An 18,487-nucleotide genomic window follows, 5' to 3' on the forward strand; every position below is an offset into this window, starting at 1 on the left:
CTAATTTTTCTGCCAACTTTCATACACACCTACTGAACAATGACTGAGCCATGCCTGCTTTCATGATCCATGTGTTTCTGTTTTTCATTTTTGTGTAATGGTTCCTACATATTCAGTTTTTAATTATGTAATGGTTTGTGTTTACTGCTTATTGTATATTTGTTTGTTCTTCCTAATTCAGAAGAAATCAATAACATATGTGGCCAAACTGGTTGGTTTAATTAAATATATATTACAACCTATTAAACCCAATGTTAGTTATCTTTTGTTACATTCATTTTTTTGGTTGAAAAAAATCAACACTCATTATGAACAGACTTGATGGGAAAGTTAAAAGAAAGCCGTACTAAAATACAAGAAAGACAGACTTATGAAAACTTACATTTTTTAAAAAATGTAGGAACAATAATATAATTCAAAAGTTTTTACTTTTCAAAGAATGTTTCCATTCTAGAAGAGCTAAACAATTCTATTGAAAAGCATCATTGGCCATGTTAAGCAAGAGAATACTATCTACAAGGTATGCACTCAATGAAGTTGATTTGTCATAGTGAAACATCTAACTGTATAGATGCTGACCTATGGTCTCATTTAGATAATATGATCAATGCTACTTATAACAAAATATTTGAAATATTTTCATTTTGTTGGTATGCAATGCTTGCCAGCCAGGCATGCACGCCCGCCCGCCCGCATGCACACACACACACCATCATTATTATTACTTGAAGCAATACTGGTCTGCATTTTTAGATCTGCTGTAATGCCTTCATGCTTATTTCACCTACACAATGGAAATGCCATTATTTCCAGAATTATTTGCATTGTGCATAATGGGAAACAGAGCTATTGAAACATCATAAGCAAAAAAACTGCTTTTGAAAATGGCAAACTCATTTTAAAAGCTTCCCTTAAACTGAAAGTATAAAAGCATACTTTCTGATTCCTTGCTAAACCATCAAGTTCTACATCTGCTGAAATTTTTTTTTACACATTTCCTGCATCCATATGGCTTTATGGCAACACTACTAAAAATATAGCAAACACATTTCTAAAATCCTAAATTTTGTATAAGAAAAGAAAAACTTAACAATCCACCCTCCTCCAATGATTAACTACACTATCACAGAAAAGGCTCAAAGATTTAAACTCAGATCTCAGGCAAATAATGTGAATGGTTAGAAAGGTTCACTTTTTTTAAATCAAGTATCCCTATCTTATTCGTAATGTATCTCAATAATACTCTATATATGTAAAAGGGATAAAAATAACAAAATTTAAACTGCTTCTTTATGAAAACAAACAGCAATCTCTCTCTTTCTCTCTCTCACACACACACACACACAAAGTTTATACTTATCTAGTGCATGTGCCACTCATAATCTTGTCAAGTATATTAATTATTTAACAAATTATAATCTTCCACACTAAATGTAAACTTTATAAAATGATTTTAAGAATTTAAAATGCATACATTTATACAGAGATATTGATTATCTTGGCAAATTCCAAAAGATGATAAATTAGATCAAAATTATTACTTTATCTTTTGACTAGTAAGTTCTTTTATCTTTGCCAATCTCCACTCACACGTTTCAGCATATTCACAAGAATCACATTTCCATGCCTCCTCGATATCTACTCCCTGCACTTTTCTTTTTCCTTTCCAAAATTCTAGTAGCCAAATAACCTCTGTTCTTAGCCATTCTTCATCATATACTACCAATTCCATTTGAAAACTCTGTCCATCTTCTTGATAACAGTATTCAATTATTAACTCATTGATCACAGGAAGTGCTTGCATCACTGAAAATAGTTCATCAAGAAGAACATCAAGACAAGTCAAGTTATTGTGATAATGCTCCATATGTTTCATAACTTCACTGCCAAAATTTTTACTCAAATCTAGCTGCAAATGTTTAGATATCATGTGTTTTGACAATTTATTTTTAATCATGTCATCAAGCAAGTACTTGTATAGCATTACCTGAAGGATATAGCTTTTCTTTTGGCACTGAGCTGGCAATGTTTTTCTGACTCTTGATTTGAATTCCACAAGATTAACATCTAGCGTTACTGGATTACATCGAAGTTCATCAATCAGTCCAATAAAAAACACATCGTTGTCAAATGGAACCCCAAATACTGGAATTTCTCTTCTAACCGAAACTCCTGAAAGAAGATCCCTTACAGAGCCAAGAAGATTTATGACTTTGATGGCAAAAATATCTTCATTACTTGTTACATGTACTGATACAATGTCTTGAATAGCCAGTTCTGAGAATAAATGAAAAAATTAAATAAATGAGAATACACAAAGCTTTATTTTCAAAGTTAAATTAATGCTATAAATTTAGCCTCATCTTAAAATTTCAATAAAATGAAAGTAGCTTAGCTTTAGAAAATGAGGGGAATTGTTTTGTTTGAATGTTAATAAGTGCAAAGTATAGTACACTATAGCGTGCACTGGTGATTTTTTTTATTTGATTTTTTATGGTGCAAAGACATCAGGAGTCATACTGTGCCAGGACATAGCAGTACATATGATAATTGGTTAGTAGGACAATCACAAACATCCTTACCGAGATTCGAACCCACAGCCTCTTGGCTAGAGAGCGGATACACCATCCACTCGGCCAACCAGGTCGACGTGTACTGGTGAAATCGTGCACAGGAAGCAGATCAGATTTAGTATCTGGAAGTAATAGTTAACAGAGGCCTCTAGTTCAGAGAGTACACTTCAGTGCTGCAAGGTCTACGCAATACATTACTGCAGATAAGGAACACACTTACAAGGAAAGATAAGCAGGTAGTATTTGTAATAATAATACAAGGCCGTGATCAGCCACACAGACTACTGTGTGTAAATTGAGCCACCTAGTTTTCACTGAAAAGAACTTATAAGTTCATAAGTTCTTTTCGCTATACACTTTGGTATTAGGTCTAGCTACTCACTGATGAAGCCTCAAAAAAGGCTGAAACCAGTCTGGGTAGTGACCTCCCTCCATAATGTAATAACAGCATACATTTCCTAGGAAATGTGTTTTTACATTATGGAAAATACCTAAGAATAGCGATCTGAACTTCCTCCACCTTTGCAACGAGTTGCCCGGTATTGTACTACGTACTAGGATCACTTGCATTGGCTAACGCTAGTGTCGCCGATACTTTATAATTTACTATATTCGGCAAGAAACTCTCTGATTCCGATCTTTGAGTTTCTTATTCGGTTTTAAAACTATGCGGGATTTAATATCCCCTTAATTTAAGTAACAGAAAATTATGATTAGTAACAAAATAAAAGCAAAATATAACATCTGACAATACTTTAGATATGACAAATAGCAAATTAATTTGGAAGAAAAGTTTTGACAGGAAACAAGTAATTATGTAAATTTAATTATGCAGTACTATCAGCGTACCCTGTTTATGTACATCCCCATGAGGACACATGGGAAGAATTGATGATAAGCCTGTTAAATATAGATTACAAAACACACAGAGCAAAATTCTAATAAAAGACTTATAAATTTATTATGTCGCTAATCATGTATGATCTCAGGCAGTGGCTAGTCATCATCCATATACAGTTGGGCTCCTACCTCACCTAATCAACTTCTCATCCTCTTCCTTCATTCCATATGCCTCTGTCCACTGGAGCAGTGTTTCCCATACTATTTTCTTCAATGCATACCACCTCCATGTTTTCAAGAAACATATTAACATATTCCTTTCTCTGATCACTTGCCCACAACAATGTAGTGGGACTGAATAAGATTTCACCATGTGTTTTAAGGGAATGTGCTAAGAAACTGAGAGAGCTATTGATCTGGGTTTAACAAAAGCCTTGTAAATGGTTAAATTAATCCACTAGGAAATGCAAGAGGATAGGAAAGTACTGTTGTATAATGGATTCCCCCCCCCCCAGATGTTAACATCTGATTTGCTAAATTTTCTTCTCCCATTGCACATTCCTAAATGTTAATGTGCTAATGTTGTCAAAATTTTTCCTTAATATCTTCATCTTTAACATGACATCAATAATATATATCTGTTTACATCCATCCTGAATTTCTCTCAAAAAATTCAGGGTAGGTGATGAAACTGTTTTTTTTTTTAATCTAACTCAATGGGGTTAGCTGACTGTTCTGGGTATTTCTCTTTTATTCTATATTCAACTGCCTTCCCAATTTTCTACACTAATTTCCACAAATTAAAAAAATGAAGGAAAAAAACGTGAAAACTCAGGGAGGGGGAAAAAGAAGAACAAAAAACACAAGAAAGACAGGTACATTATGTAAAAATGTGACATGCATTTTCAAATGGTTTCCATTTCATGTTTGAAGTGAGAACAAGACATTTTGTGATATCAAAAATTTTTAGATGTGAATGCAAAGACATCATTTACCCAATGAATTCCAGGTAGCAAGCCATTGTAAGACTGGAGGCTGGCAAAAGTCAGTTGAAGGCAGCCAAATAGTTGCATGTGAATTGTTCTGTGGTTCACAAACTGTTGAACCAATTCCAACAGCCACAAACAACATCCCGAATATACAGTGAAGGAAGGCTATGGGTGACCAATATCTCTGATGATCTGCTCCCTGAAACAGGAGTGCTACCTGAATCAGCTATGAAATGACCTTGTACTGGCTACAAGAACATTGGTATCTGCTTCCACTGTGAGCAGGTGGCTTCACAAAGGTGATCGCTATGCTAGGTGACCAGTAGTCTGCATGTCCCTATTCCCCAGACAACAAGGAAGAACATTTGAAATGGACTAGGTTCCACATCAACTACCCAAAACCAATGGGAGTCAGTATTGTTTACAGACAAGTACCAATTTGTTGTACAAGCTATACTAAGCATACTCTGATCTGGAGAAAACTAGAGCCATGTCATCATCCCTCTGGTGGAGGTAGTGTGAGGATATGGGAAGGCATCTCTTTGGGTGGACATACTGATCTTTATGGGCTTCCTGGTGGAACGATGAATATTGCAATTTAGAGACAAAGTCCTGAACACCCCTATATTCATCTGTATGTAGATGCAATAGAGGAAAAAACATTTATAATACAAGGTGATAATGCTCGTATTCATCAAGAAAAGTTCATGAACCAATATATTCAAAAAGAGACTATTGTATGTATGGACTGGCCAGCCAGATCTCCTGACCTTAATCCCACTGAGCATGTCTGGGATGCTTTAGGTAGACATGCTGCTGCTCTCAATGCCCCCCCCCCCCCAAAAAAAAAAGAAACCTTGGTCTTAGGAGACATTTGCAGGAGCAATGGCTGTTATTACCAACTGAGACTGCAGACACTAGCAAATAGCAGAAAGAGGTTTGATATAATAATAAAGACATACAAAAATAATCATATAGTATACTAACCAGCAGAAAGGATTTTTAATTCTGTAGAGAGTGGGAAGATGGCATTTGTGGAAATTGAGTGTGAGTGCAGTCAATAAAGGGCTGAAAGCTAGATTTTTCTCTCATAGAGTAGTGCATGATTGAGATGGATCCTTTGGAGGTGGTGTGAATGAATTCAAGAATAGCCCACATAAACTACACCAGTCAAGAATGACTGGTGTAGTTTATGTGGGCCTCTCTCAATGAGTCATTGACTCTGGAAGTCTGGTAATAGTAATAGTAATAATAACAATATAATATCTGTATGACAATGGGTCAGGAATAATAATGCATTTTCCATGTGTGTATGTACATGTTAGCAAACTTGGAGAAATAATAATCAACCTTTCTGTTGTTTAATTTTATTTTGTATTGTTTATAGCTTGATTTTTTTATACTAACAGCTCATTCACCATATTTGAAGTTTTATATTTTCTGAAGACTAGTTATTTTTTACCCAAGGACTGGCATCTGTCTATGAGAAAAACCATTTTCTAACAAACATTGCTGTAGTTGGATATAACTTGATTAATTACCCAATTAGGTCTATATGAATACAAGATCATGACAGATCACTGGGCCTAAAATGTTTACAGAAAGATGAGATTTTACTATTTAGAGCAGGATTTTTATAAAATAATTACAGATAAAAAAAAAAGAAGTAAACTATACCTCTCGCTAGATGTAAACTCTTTCCTGTTGTAATCTGGGGTGGTTCAACAACTGAAACATCTGATGGCAGTGAAAGAGAATATAACATCTTTTGTTCACACCATACTTGTGATATTAAGTCTGATACACACAAATATCTGCCACGATATTTCTCCAGTGGTGATAATGAGGGAGTACACCCATTACACCCATCCAAAATCTCTGCATAAGGAATAAATTATGGAGTATTAGCTTCTAGGTAGATGTAGCAATGAATATCAAGGATTGTGCAAGAACAAAATAAAATTTACTCTCTAAGTGGAATTAGTTTAAATAATAGAATATAAAAACAATTATGGCAATCATTTTACCATTATAATTTTTATTATGGTAAACTATGCCACATCACTTTGGATTTTTTTTAATGTAATTACATTAAAGTACTTTTACATTATCTTCTGATGAATCTACTAAATCAACTAAAAAATTGCATTTTTTTTCATCATCATCATTGTTTATTTATAATTTTTTTGCAATGATAAATAGGAAAACAAATGAGTCTGTATACACTGGGATTGGACTTGGAGGTATTATGATGTGAAGGAAAGCCAGGCTTCTTCTCTGTCATGTGCTAATTGACAGATCTCTAATGCAGAGAGTTGAGAGGAAACGGGTGGAATGATGTATTTCCAATATTGAGTTTGGGATCTGCCTCTTTTTCTTTTCCCATCTGTAAGGACATAAAGGACCAGAGCATCAAAAGGTGCAGAGGGTGGGTGTCTGAGTTGGTGGCCAAGCCATTTTATTTGGTTGCTTTGAACAGTGCTGACTAGAGGATCTTGCTGGGTTTCTTCTAATATAGTAGAGTTGGTAATATGTGTGGTCTTGAAGGAGTAGTCCAGGATATTTCTTAAATAAGTAGTTCCAAAGCTATTTATAATATTGGTTGCTAATTTTGTTGAGATGCTCCAGGTCTGGGAGCCAAATAGAAAGATAGGCTGGCTGGTGCACTCGTAAAGACAAATCTTCATCTCCTTTGAGATGAGGCTTGACTCCCATACTTTTTTAAGACTTCTATGGAACTGGAGTGCTTTTTGTTTTCTTGTCTTAATGTCTGTTAAAGAATTTGAAATGTGTGATTCAAGGTATACAAAGTCCTCTACTTCATCAAGATAATCATTTTGATTTATATAGATGTGCCAATCTATCTGATTTTTTAATATCTTTGTTTTTTGAGAGTTTATTTTTAGTCAAAATATTTCTGCTGTTCTCCTAAGGCTGTTAAAGTGGTTTCGGGCATCTATGATGTTAGAGTCAGTGAGGACCATATCATCTGCAAAGCACTATATCATCTGGGTCTTGGATGAAAATTCCAGATTTAACTTGGATCAATTTAAAAATATAGTCAATCACTATGATGAATAGATATGGGGCCCTGTAGAGCTCCTGTGGTGATGGGGAAAACTATCTGTTTTGTCCCCATTAACTAGTACTGCTTGATAACCCTGGTAATTTTTGGTGGAATGCCATAAAGTTTGAGTGTTTCCCAAAGTCGTTCCCTATGAACAGAATCAAATGCTTTGGTAAAATCAATAAAGTTCAAAAGCAATGGTAAGTTCTTGTCCTTTGAACCCTCTATTAGTCTTCTGATACATTGAGTGTGTTCTAGAGCAGAGCTTCTTAAACTGTGGGTCGCGATCCCAAATGGGGTCGTGTAACCGAATGTGGGAGTGGCAAAAAATTTGGCAACAGTAAAAGGTTTCTGAATGCCAACGACCAAAAATTAATTCAGATTCGAGGCTGTTGTTTGTAATTCTTTATGCAAATGGTAAAATTATAAGTATACCAAAAGAACTGTTTAAAAATTGATTTCTTTATGAGTTATTATCAGTAAATGTTTTGATTTGTATACCTATATACCCAGGGTTGCATAAAAATTTCTAGGGTGAAAAGGGGTCATGAGTGGAAAAAGTTTAAGACGCGCTGTTCTAGAGTACCATGTTTTTTGAGGAATCCAACCTAGTTTGTATGGAGTTATATGTGGTTAAATTCGATTTAATATCATTCTATTGTAAATTTTTAGTGGGGTAGATAAGAGTGTAATTCCTCTGTAGTTTTCAGGTCTGTTCAGGGTTACCCTTTTTTGGAATTGGGATTATTATACCCTCTTTCCACTGTTCAGGAACTTTCCTGGAGGAAAGTACTAAATTTTATATATATATATATATATATATGTGAACTCCTGCATGGTGAAATCATTGCAGTTGATATTAAGAGTTTCCAGTATTATAGTTTCTGAGATGAAATCAATGTTTGGGGTTGGTGTGTTTAACAGAGTTGGGAAGTGTGCCTTCCATTCATCAAGTTCTTTGATCTTGTTTTCAAACAAGTTTCCATCTTTTTTCTTGTTTCTCGATGCTCTGGGTTTTTCTTTCCATTATGTTCAGGGATTTTTCTATTTTGTAAGTTTCTCTTATTTTGTGCAATTTTTGACAGTTTTCTAGCTCTTGGCAGAGATTATAGATGTGGGCTTCTTTATCTTTTGAGAGGTCTTCATATACCTCTATGTTTAGTTGTTTTAGGTCATTTTTATATTTAAGGGAATCTTGGGTTCTTACTTTGCATTTTACTGCTTGTCAATCAGTGAGTTTGTTTCTTTGGTTACCCAGTCTTTATTAACACTTTTTGTGTTTGTTTGAATAAATGTTTGGGAGGCTGCGGGGTGGATGCTAGTTATTGTTTTAAATACATTGTCTGTATTATCATTCAATGCTGCTTGTAGGTGGTTGTTCTTTGTAAGTTGCTGGAATTGATTTGCCTTGTTAGGATCATTTAATTCTTCCCAATTGTATCTGAGATGTTTTTTCTTGATTTGGATGCTCTTAGTCGTAGCTTTAATCGTACACTTACAATTCTGTGATTAGAGTTTAATTCTACGCTATTGTATGCTCTATAGTTTTGGGCTGACCTTATCCATTTGCCATTTATTAAGATGTGATCAATTTGAGTCTTAGTTCCATTGGGGTGTTGCCAGGTCCATTTTCTTTCTAATTTGTTTGGGAATATTGATTGAAGAGATATCAGGTTCTGGGAATTGCAAAGATCCATAAGAAGATATTTTCATTAGTTGAGTCATGGTAGGTATACTGTCCTATGTTTTTTGCGTTTCCAACTACTTCTTTTCTGATTTGAGCATTGAAATCCCCCTCCTATATGCACTATATGCACATTGTGTGCAGGTATTTTGGTAATATAGTTGGCTAGGTTTTGATAGAAGGTTTCTTTGTCTTTATCCTCTGCTGTTTCTGTAGGCACATATGTACATGTAATTGTTATTTTTGGGTTTACATTTATTGTAATAGCTATTATTCTTTTTGAAACACTGACTATTGAGTTTACAACGAGAAAAAAAATTTTTTTTTCCATATACAAGTAGAAAAAAATCATCTTATCATTAACATATTCTAGATTAGAGAGAGAGAGAGAGAGTTTGGGATTTCTGCATTAATTCAAATTTGGTATCTTGCAAGGGCTGGCTTCCATTGATGAGACCTCAATAAAGGTTGAAACTGGTCTGGACAGTCATCCTTCCCATAATGTATAGCAATATATACATCTGAAAAAAACTGTGCTTTGCATTATGGAATACAGAGGTAACTGATGTGAAATCAACAATGTACCAACTTTGTTTGCTGACATTTGGTCAAAGGATTTAATCTTTGGCAAGTATAATAACTTGGTCAGAGAAGAATGATCCACATAACAAAAAGGAATAGAATTAGAGAGATGATTACAGTAGAGAAGATGCCTGTTAAAAGCAGAACAAAGAAAAGAAAATAGCAAATGTCATTATTCTCATGTAATCTGGTATATAAAGAAAGCCACTCCAAATTAGAAACACACACACACACACACACACACACACACACACACACACACACACACACACACACACACACACATTTTATATATATATTTTCATGACTTGTAACAACAGCTAAAACTGCTTATCAGTTTTGGCCTAGTGACATGCTCATATGCCAATATCAAGAATGTGGCAATCTTAATCTTTTGAAGACAGTCATTTTTGTAATGGATATTAGTGTGAACAGCAAACCAAAAATAATAAATAATCAGGTTTTAGCTATTGTAGACCATAATTCTAAATTTTTAGGGGTCAACTTTTGTTTATTTTTACCTGTGTAGAACTAGTTTCTTATCAGTGGACTCTGCATTGATGATGACCTTCCGATTAGGGTTACCATATTTTAGGAAAGATAATCTAGGACACTTCATGAAAAATTAATTTCAATATTAAGAAAGTCAATGGCTTATACACCCCTGCATGATAAACAAAAGTTGGCATGAAGAAATAAAAGAAAATCACAGAGCATGGAACTCAATCAACAAAATACTCAAAATATTGAAAAGTAGATTGCGTACCTTCAGCAGCAGGTCTATTGTGAAGATGATGATGTGGATGGCTGGGCTTCTTGTTTCTATTCCACTCCAGTATATTTTTCACTATATAGTATTTTCTTAAAAGCTGTTTGTTGGATTTTATATGGTCATAAAAATCACTACAAGAATATTATTATTACTTGCAACTCCAAGGAGTCCTTAGACTCATCGAGGGAGGCCCTAAACATCATGTCCATCATAACTATTCGACATTCACACAGTATCTATCATACTTTGCCTTAAGCTCATTCACTGTCATAGCACTCACAACAGACTCTGGCAGCTAATTACACTCATTCACCACTCTAAAAGTAAAAAACCTAGCTCTAACACCCTTACTAACCACACTCTTGCCCAGCTTCCATGGATGTCCCCTAGTCCTCCCACCACCAGTCCTGTTTTCAAAAATATCCTCTGAATTAATTCTATAGAAACCCTTCAGCAATTTGAATGTCTCAATCATATCTCCCCTTTTCCGCCTATCAACCAATTTCTGCAACCCACAAATCTTCAACCTGTTCTCATAAGGTTCATTCTATAGACCTGCTACCATCTTGGTCACTCGCCTCTGGATCCTCTCAACCTCCTCCCCATCAAGAAGAAACCTAGGTGACCAAATCTGGGCACAGTAGTCAAGATAGGGTCTTATCAAGGCTTACTCATCAAAGTATTCTTCAGCATCCAAGTGATTTGATGAACTGATTTAGCCACTTTTGCAATGTGCCCCCTAAACTTCAACTCCTATCCACCAACACTCCCAAGTCCCTGGCCTCATCAATCTCCTGGAGTACAGTTCCACCAATGTGATATACTGCTGCTAATCTTTTCACTCCAAAATGCATAACCTTACATTTTGCCACATTAAATTGACATTCATTCTCCTTAGCCCAGACCTCCAATCTATCCAAATCATCCCGCAAAATTTTGACATCTACATTCACTATTGTCCTATCCAACTTTGCATCATCAGTGAACAAATGAACCGTTCTTCTCAGATCCTTCCCTATAACATTAATGAACAAATTAAACAGCAGTGGTCCAAGAACTGAACCCTGCGGCACACCACTAGTCACAGGCCGTCTTTTGGACTCTACTCCTGAGTAAACTACTTTCTGATATCTCTCCATCAACCACCCTCCTATCCATCTCACCAACCCTATATCCATTCCCATATGTTGCAGTTTACGGATTAGAATTCCATGTGGTATCCCGTCAAAGGCCTTAGCCAGGTCTGGTAGTATCACTGTAAACCCATTACCCTTATCCAGTTCAGCCGTCATTGTGTTATAAAACCTGAGCAAGTTACTGAGGCACGATCTACCCTTCACACTGCAAACTCACTTTCACATTTAAAAGTTCCTTTACTGTTGACACCTGCAATCGACCTCTTTCTGGTGACCAAATGTTGCTCATAGTTGAGAAAATCCTTTCTACTGGAGCTGATATACCTGGTAAACACAGAAAATTCTACTAACTTGAATATATTTTTGAAGGTGATGCCAGCATTCCTGAAGATCTCAAATAATGACAACCATTTATCTTGAATGATTAAAGTTTTTGAGTCCCATTCTTGTTTTCTTTTTTGTTGTAGAACTTTGTTTAGCATTGACCTTTACCTTTCATCAAATAAATAATCTGTGTTTACAGAATTATTATTATTATTATTATTATTATTATTATTTGACACCTCCAGGGAGTCCAAGAACTCATCGAGGGAGAGCACCTGCTCTACAACTCCGTCTCCACCATTCAATCATCAACTGACTGCAACTACACCAACGCCATCTACCCCCAACCACCACTGCTATTTCCGCAGACAATCACAACCATCCATGCCCGCGGCAGGATTCGAACCCGCAACCTTTTGGCTGGAGAGAGTGGATATGCTATCCACTCGGCCAACCAGGCTGGCTATAAAAAAATCGAGGGAGGATACCTACTCTACAACTCTCCATCAATCCACCAGCCGCAACAACCTTCATCATCTACACCAATGCCATCTACTACAGATCACCAGTGTTTTCACAGACAAACATCCATGCCCACAGCGGGATTCAAACCTGCAGCCTTTTGGTTGGAGAGTGGATATGCTAACCACTCAGCCATCCATTATTATTACATAATATTATATAATATATATTATGCTGGCCATATTATGTACTATTGTGTTGACAAAATTTGCACTCTGTTCTAAATCAGCCCAATTCATATCAGAAGTTAAAAATATCCAATCAAATTTTTCTGATTGTTCAATACTCTTCTTCCAGGACTAAATAGTTTATACTGACTTCATAAAACTTGCTGATGTTCTCAGAGAAATCTTCCTGATTAATTTCACCATTTGCTACTAGCTTATTTAACTGTTGTTTTGCCAAAAATGGCACAAATTTATATTGAAATCTTTCTTTAAGTTTATTTTCCAATTCAGAATATTTCATTAACACAACTCTGTGGCAGTTATAGAATTGGGCTCTACTTGCTTGATTACAGTTTGAAATAATTGTAAAGTTCCATGCAAAATCAGAAGACATGTATACTTCATTTACTAGATTTTCAAAAAAATCTTATAAAATCTTTGGGCATTGTTTGCCTGAAAGAAAATATGCTTTAGACCCTTAAATATGGGGTGCTTAAGGGTCAAACATATATAACTGAGAGGAGACCTCCACATAGCCTTTAAAGGAACGTAGAGAACTGACCAGGGCTTCTCACCTAATGTCCAATCTTCACCTTCTCATGGTGCACCCTGTTAGGTATCCACCTGGATACTGAACAAACAAGGATGGGCTGCCAATTTGGGATTTAGCCAACCAAATTGTATTCTTATTGGCTTAAGCCAAAATATAAAATGATGGCACAACATGAAAGAATTTCATGGTGGCTGGAGCATTGCCCGGTTAAACAAGACCCGTGTTGTTTTCGCAAGGGAACTAGGGCAAACAGCGAAAAGTCAGCTACTGGAACAAATCCTAAAACACACCCCAACTCAATACCACCAGAGTTCAAGGTCAGTACTATCAACATAAGAAGCCAGAAAAAATGGCAAGAAATGGAGCTAGCTCAGGAATTGGATAAGTACCAGATCGACATAATAGTGGTGACTGAAACAAAAAAGGCAAAAACTGGTGAGATCTTTCTGAGCAATAAATACAAAATGTTATATTCAGGCAATGACAATCAAGGAAAAGAAGGAGTAGCCACAGTATTCAACACTAAATATGAGGCCATTCTTCTTGAATGGCAGGCAATTTCAAGTAGAGTGATGTGGGAAAATATCAGAATGGGGAACTGGACAATTGAGACTTATTTGTGGCTATGGTCCCACAGAAAGTTCTGCAAGGTAGAAGTGGGGAAATTTTTTGAGGCTTAAGAGAAAGCAACTGATGCAATGAGAAATGAAAAGTTGGTCCTTGCTGGGGATCCAAATAGCAGAGTAGGTAATGACTGTCAGACATACAAAAATATTTTGGGAAAATTTGGAGAAAAGAGCAAAACTAATAATAATGGCAAATACCTGTTGGATTTCTGCTCAGGACATGGACTGGTAATAATAACACATTGTTCCAACATAAAAATCTGCACAAATTTGCATGGAGAGAAGAGGCAAGAAATAAGAAAAGTCTTCTTGACTATGTTATTGTTGATAGTGATGTTTTCCCCCTGGTGCAGGACACCAGAGTGTACAGAGGATTTGAAATTGGAAGTGATCACCACTCAAGATTTAGTCTTGAGCAGAATAAAATTGAATTTCATATTGAAAAGAATAATATGTAAGAAAGTTTTAAAGCGAATAAAAGTTGAGCAGCTCTCAGATGTGAATTGTAGACCAAAATACATAAATATTATTCAAGAAAAAATGAAAGCGTTTGAGAACAGGAACCAAACCTTGGAGATTCGGTGGCAAGCCCTGAAGACAACACTGATTGATTCATCCAGAAAGGCATGCGGTGAGGTTGTCTGCAAGGATAGAAAAATCAGAACTCCACAGTGGACACAGGAAGTAAAAGAGACAGTAAAGGAAAGCAAGAAAGCATATCAAGTTACTGACAAATAAGTCAGCTTGCGTTCTTGGAGAATACAGAGACAAATATAAGAAAGCAAAACACTGCGTAAAACTAGCTAAACAAAAGTCATGTGAGGACTTTTATTGACACTGAAAATAAATATCAAGAAGGTGGTAAGATATTTCAGCTAAATTGTTTCTCTGAATACGAGTGTACTTCAGTAGTTGTTTTTTAGAAGTTAGTTGCTGTCGCGATATAATATATTTTGGTTACTGTCGGAATTGAATGCATAACGGTGGAAGACAAAACGAAGCTAAGTTTTCATTACTGTATTTAGTTATATTTCATTGTATTTAGCGTACTTAAATGTTTTGGTTTGCTTGTAATTGTTTGTACTTTTTTTTTTTATTTATTTAACGGAATTTATTAATTGAATAATTAACGATTACTACTCGGCAGTAAGGAATGATGGCGGATTCAGCTGCAGTCGCAAGTGGCATATCGCCAAGTCCTCCGCCATTTAAGAACTCAATTATAAGCAATATCATAAGGGATTTTGTGGCATGTAGTACTTGCGGCATGTATGCATCTCAGGAATTAGATATGTGGCTTGTGAAAGAGAACGGAGAGCGTATGTGAGCAGGCAGTGGGAGGAAATAAGTGCATTCGAATTATCAATATCTGACCTTTTTGTTCCAGGAATGGGGAATGAATGTAGGAAGACAAGTAGTGTGATAAGAGAGAATGAAAAAAATATATATATGAATGAGAAAATAATAGTTGATAGTGTGGAAGGCATGAGTGACTGTGAAAGGTTAGGAGATGGTTTTGTTTGGAAGAGTGAATTTAGATTAAGAGTAACTGACCTGCAGAGGGAGATAGATGAGCTGAAAGAGGAGGTGGAATGTCTTGTGAATGAGAGCAGAAGTATGAAAGATAAGATAGGAGAATGGAAGAGATAAATGCAAGCCGAATCAGAGTAGGGGAAAGAGAGAATTTTGGGAGTGTTAGAAGAGGAGAGAAAGGAAACAGTAGAAGAGGGAATGAGAGAGAGGTATGGGAATGCTAGCAGACAAGAGGATGGAAACAGTAGGAGAGATGGAATGAGAGAGAGATATGGAAGTGCTAGAAGAGGAGAGAATGGAAACAGTAGGAGGGATGGAATGAGAGAGAGATATGGAAGTGCTAGAAGAGGAGAGAATGGAAACAGTAGGAGGGATGGAATGAGAGAGAGGTATGGGAATGCTAGAAGACGAGAGGATGGAAACAGTAGGAGAGACGGAATGAGAGAGAGGGATATGGAAGTGCTAGAAGTGGAGAAAATGGAAACAGTAGGAGAGAGGGAATGAGAGAGATGTATGGGAGTGCTAGAAGAGGGGAGAATGGAAACAATAGGAGAGAGAGAGGTATGGGAATGCTAGAAGAGAGAATAGCAGTAGAAGAGAGGGAATGAGAGAGACTTATGGGAATGAAAGAAGAGGAGAGAATGAAAACAATAGGAGAGAGAGAGAATGGTAAGAGGTATAATGTATGGTGACTCAATGATCCGTGGTGTTCAAGATAGAATGCGTGAGGAGTGTTTGTCAGGAGGAACAATAGAAAGGGTGGCTATGGCAATTAAGAGAGGTGAAAGGGTGGGTGAGATGATTGTGATGGTAGGAACAAATGACTTGAGTGATAATGTAAGTCGGACAGCAAGAGATATGAGATTTTTGCTTGAGGCTGTATGGAAGAAGAAGACAGAGAGAGGAAAAATAGTGTGCGTGTTGCCTAGGTATGATAATGATGAGCTGAGCAGAAGAGTGGTGATATTGAATGGTATAATAGCGAGAATGTGTGACAAGAGAGGACTGGTATATGTGGATGTTTGGAGTGCGTTTGAGGAAAGAGAGGAATTCTATGCAAGAGACCACTTATTTGAATGAGGAAGGATGTAGGCATCTGGAGAGATTGCTGTTCTGAACGAGTCAGTGTTTCCCAGGGAGGATAATAGCAGGGGTGGCCTCTTGTGGGAATGGATACTTGGGAGAAGTGTGACGATGTCAGGTAACACTGAGCCCAGTGGAGTCTAGAAGGGATAATGCTGGGTATAGAAACATTGGCATTTATATGCTTTATACTAATGCCAGGAGTATCCGGAATAAGGGAGAGGAATTGGTGGCACAGATAGCATCAGCCTGGCCAAAAATTATTGGGATCACTGAGATGTGGTTGACAGAAGGGGATATAATAACAGGAATAGAAGTCGCTGGGTATAGCATTTTTCGTCAGGATAGGAGGGGAAAACGTGGTGGTGGGGTACTGCTTATGATAAGTGATGACCTATGTCCTCTAAGAGTGGAGGCTTTGGAAGGAAGTGAGACAAATGATTTTGAGAGCATATGGTGTGAGGCAGAGGTAGGCAAGACAGGATATTTAGTGGGGTGTTGTTACAGACCCAGGAGCACAGAGGATGGGGACCAGGAGATGTTTAGACAGCTAAGTTTGGCAAGTGCAAGAAGAATGATTGTTATGGGAGATTTTAACTACAGTAGTATAAATTGGAGAGAGGAAAATGCATGTAGCAATAGGGGAATGGAATTTCTAGAATTCTTGAGGGACAAATGTCTTAGGCAACATGTAACAGAGGGAACAAGAGGTTCGAGAGTTTTGGATTTGGTTATAGCATCAGAAGAGTTGATAATAACTGAGATGACATCTCTCCCACCAGTTGGAGAGAGTGACCATATGGTTTTGACTTGGAAAATGAATAGACATGCAGGAATATCAAAGAGACAGGAACTTATGTGGAATTATAATGCAGGTGAATTTTCATGGAGGAAGGAATTGGAAGGCCAGGATATCATTAGTGTGTGGGAAATTGTGAAAGAATATTTGTTAGCAGCAATGGTAAGTTGTATACCACGAGTGAAGAAGAGGACACAATTTGGAGTAAAGTGGATGACAAACAATATTAAACAGGAATTGCATGTGAAAAAGAGACTATGGAAGAGATATAAGGAGACAGGTGAAGAGAGGATGCATGAAGAATATAAGACACAGGCCAGAAGAGTGACTAGTGTGGTAAGGAAAGCGAAACTGGAATATGAGTGGAGATTGGCCCTAAGATCCAAAGAAAATCCTAGATAATTTTTTAGTTATGTGGCAAGTAGGAGGAGAAATGACTGTGGAAGAATGATATTGTGGGATAAAAATGGGAATAGAGTGACTGATGCAGAGGACATAGTGGAATTGTTCAATGAACACTTTATTGGAGTATTTCATCCTAGAGGAGTCAGTTTTAATGCTAGAGGGATAGGGCTGGTTCGAGGTACAAGAGGAGAGTGTGTTTCAGATACTGAGTACTCTGGATGTCAGTAAAGCTCTGGGACGGGATGGTATTTCACGAGTTTTGAGAGAATGTGCTAGGGAACTGACAGTGCCTTTAACCTGGCTTTTCAATGAAAGTCTGGCTTCGGCAAAGGTGCCCAGGGAATGGAAGGAAGGTAAGATAGTGCAATTGCATAAGGGTGGTAACAGACTGGAAGTGTCTAATTATAGGCAAGTCTGTGTGTCATCAGTAGTTGTTAAGATCTTGGAGAAAGTAGTGAGGGACTGTATACAGCATTGGGCAGATGAGGGTAATGTTATCTGTGAGAGTCAACATGGATTTGTGAAAGGGCGCTCTTGTTTTAGCAATATGCTATCCTTTTATAATAAAGTTACAAGAACATTAGATGAGGGAATGGCATATACTGCAATTCTCTTAGACTTAGCAAAGGCATTTGACAGGGTGCCACATGATAAGCTGATATTTAAGTTGCAGCACATGGGTCTGGATGTCAGATTGGTCAACTGGATTCAGGATTGGCTGTCTGATAGGTATCAGAGAGTTGTGTATGGTGGAGCAGTTTCAAGGAGACAGAGGGTGACAAGTGGGGTCCCACAGAGCTCAGTACTAGTACCTATATTGTTTAACCTTTAT

The 18,487-nt window shown here is 36.9% G+C and overlaps 1 protein-coding gene across 3 annotated transcripts in view; it reads right to left on the bottom strand.

Moving 5' to 3' along the window:
- Positions 1-200: 200 nt before the first annotated feature.
- LOC150093577 (exonuclease V-like) overlaps positions 201-18,487 on the bottom strand; it is an 88,354-nt gene continuing 70,067 nt past the window's right edge. Inside the window, exons 3-5 of one of the 3 annotated variants that reach the window (XM_090412816.1) lie at positions 6,080-6,280; positions 1,988-2,277; positions 1,760-1,806 (exon numbers count right to left, since the gene is read on the bottom strand). In XM_090412816.1, the coding sequence (XP_090268942.1) occupies positions 1,804-1,806; positions 1,988-2,277; positions 6,080-6,280 (494 nt within the window). In that variant the 3' untranslated portion in view covers positions 1,760-1,803. Of the gene's footprint in view, positions 2,278-6,079; positions 6,281-18,487 lie in introns of all 3 variants that reach the window. The other 2 variants (XM_090412814.1, XM_090412815.1) reach the window with 2 other exon arrangements.

Source organism: Typopeltis vanoorti, chromosome 23, assembly GCF_054136105.1.
Source record: "Typopeltis vanoorti isolate ZY-2024b chromosome 23, IOZ_Tvanoo_1.0, whole genome shotgun sequence".
Lineage (NCBI taxonomy): Eukaryota > Metazoa > Arthropoda > Arachnida > Uropygi > Thelyphonidae > Typopeltis > Typopeltis vanoorti.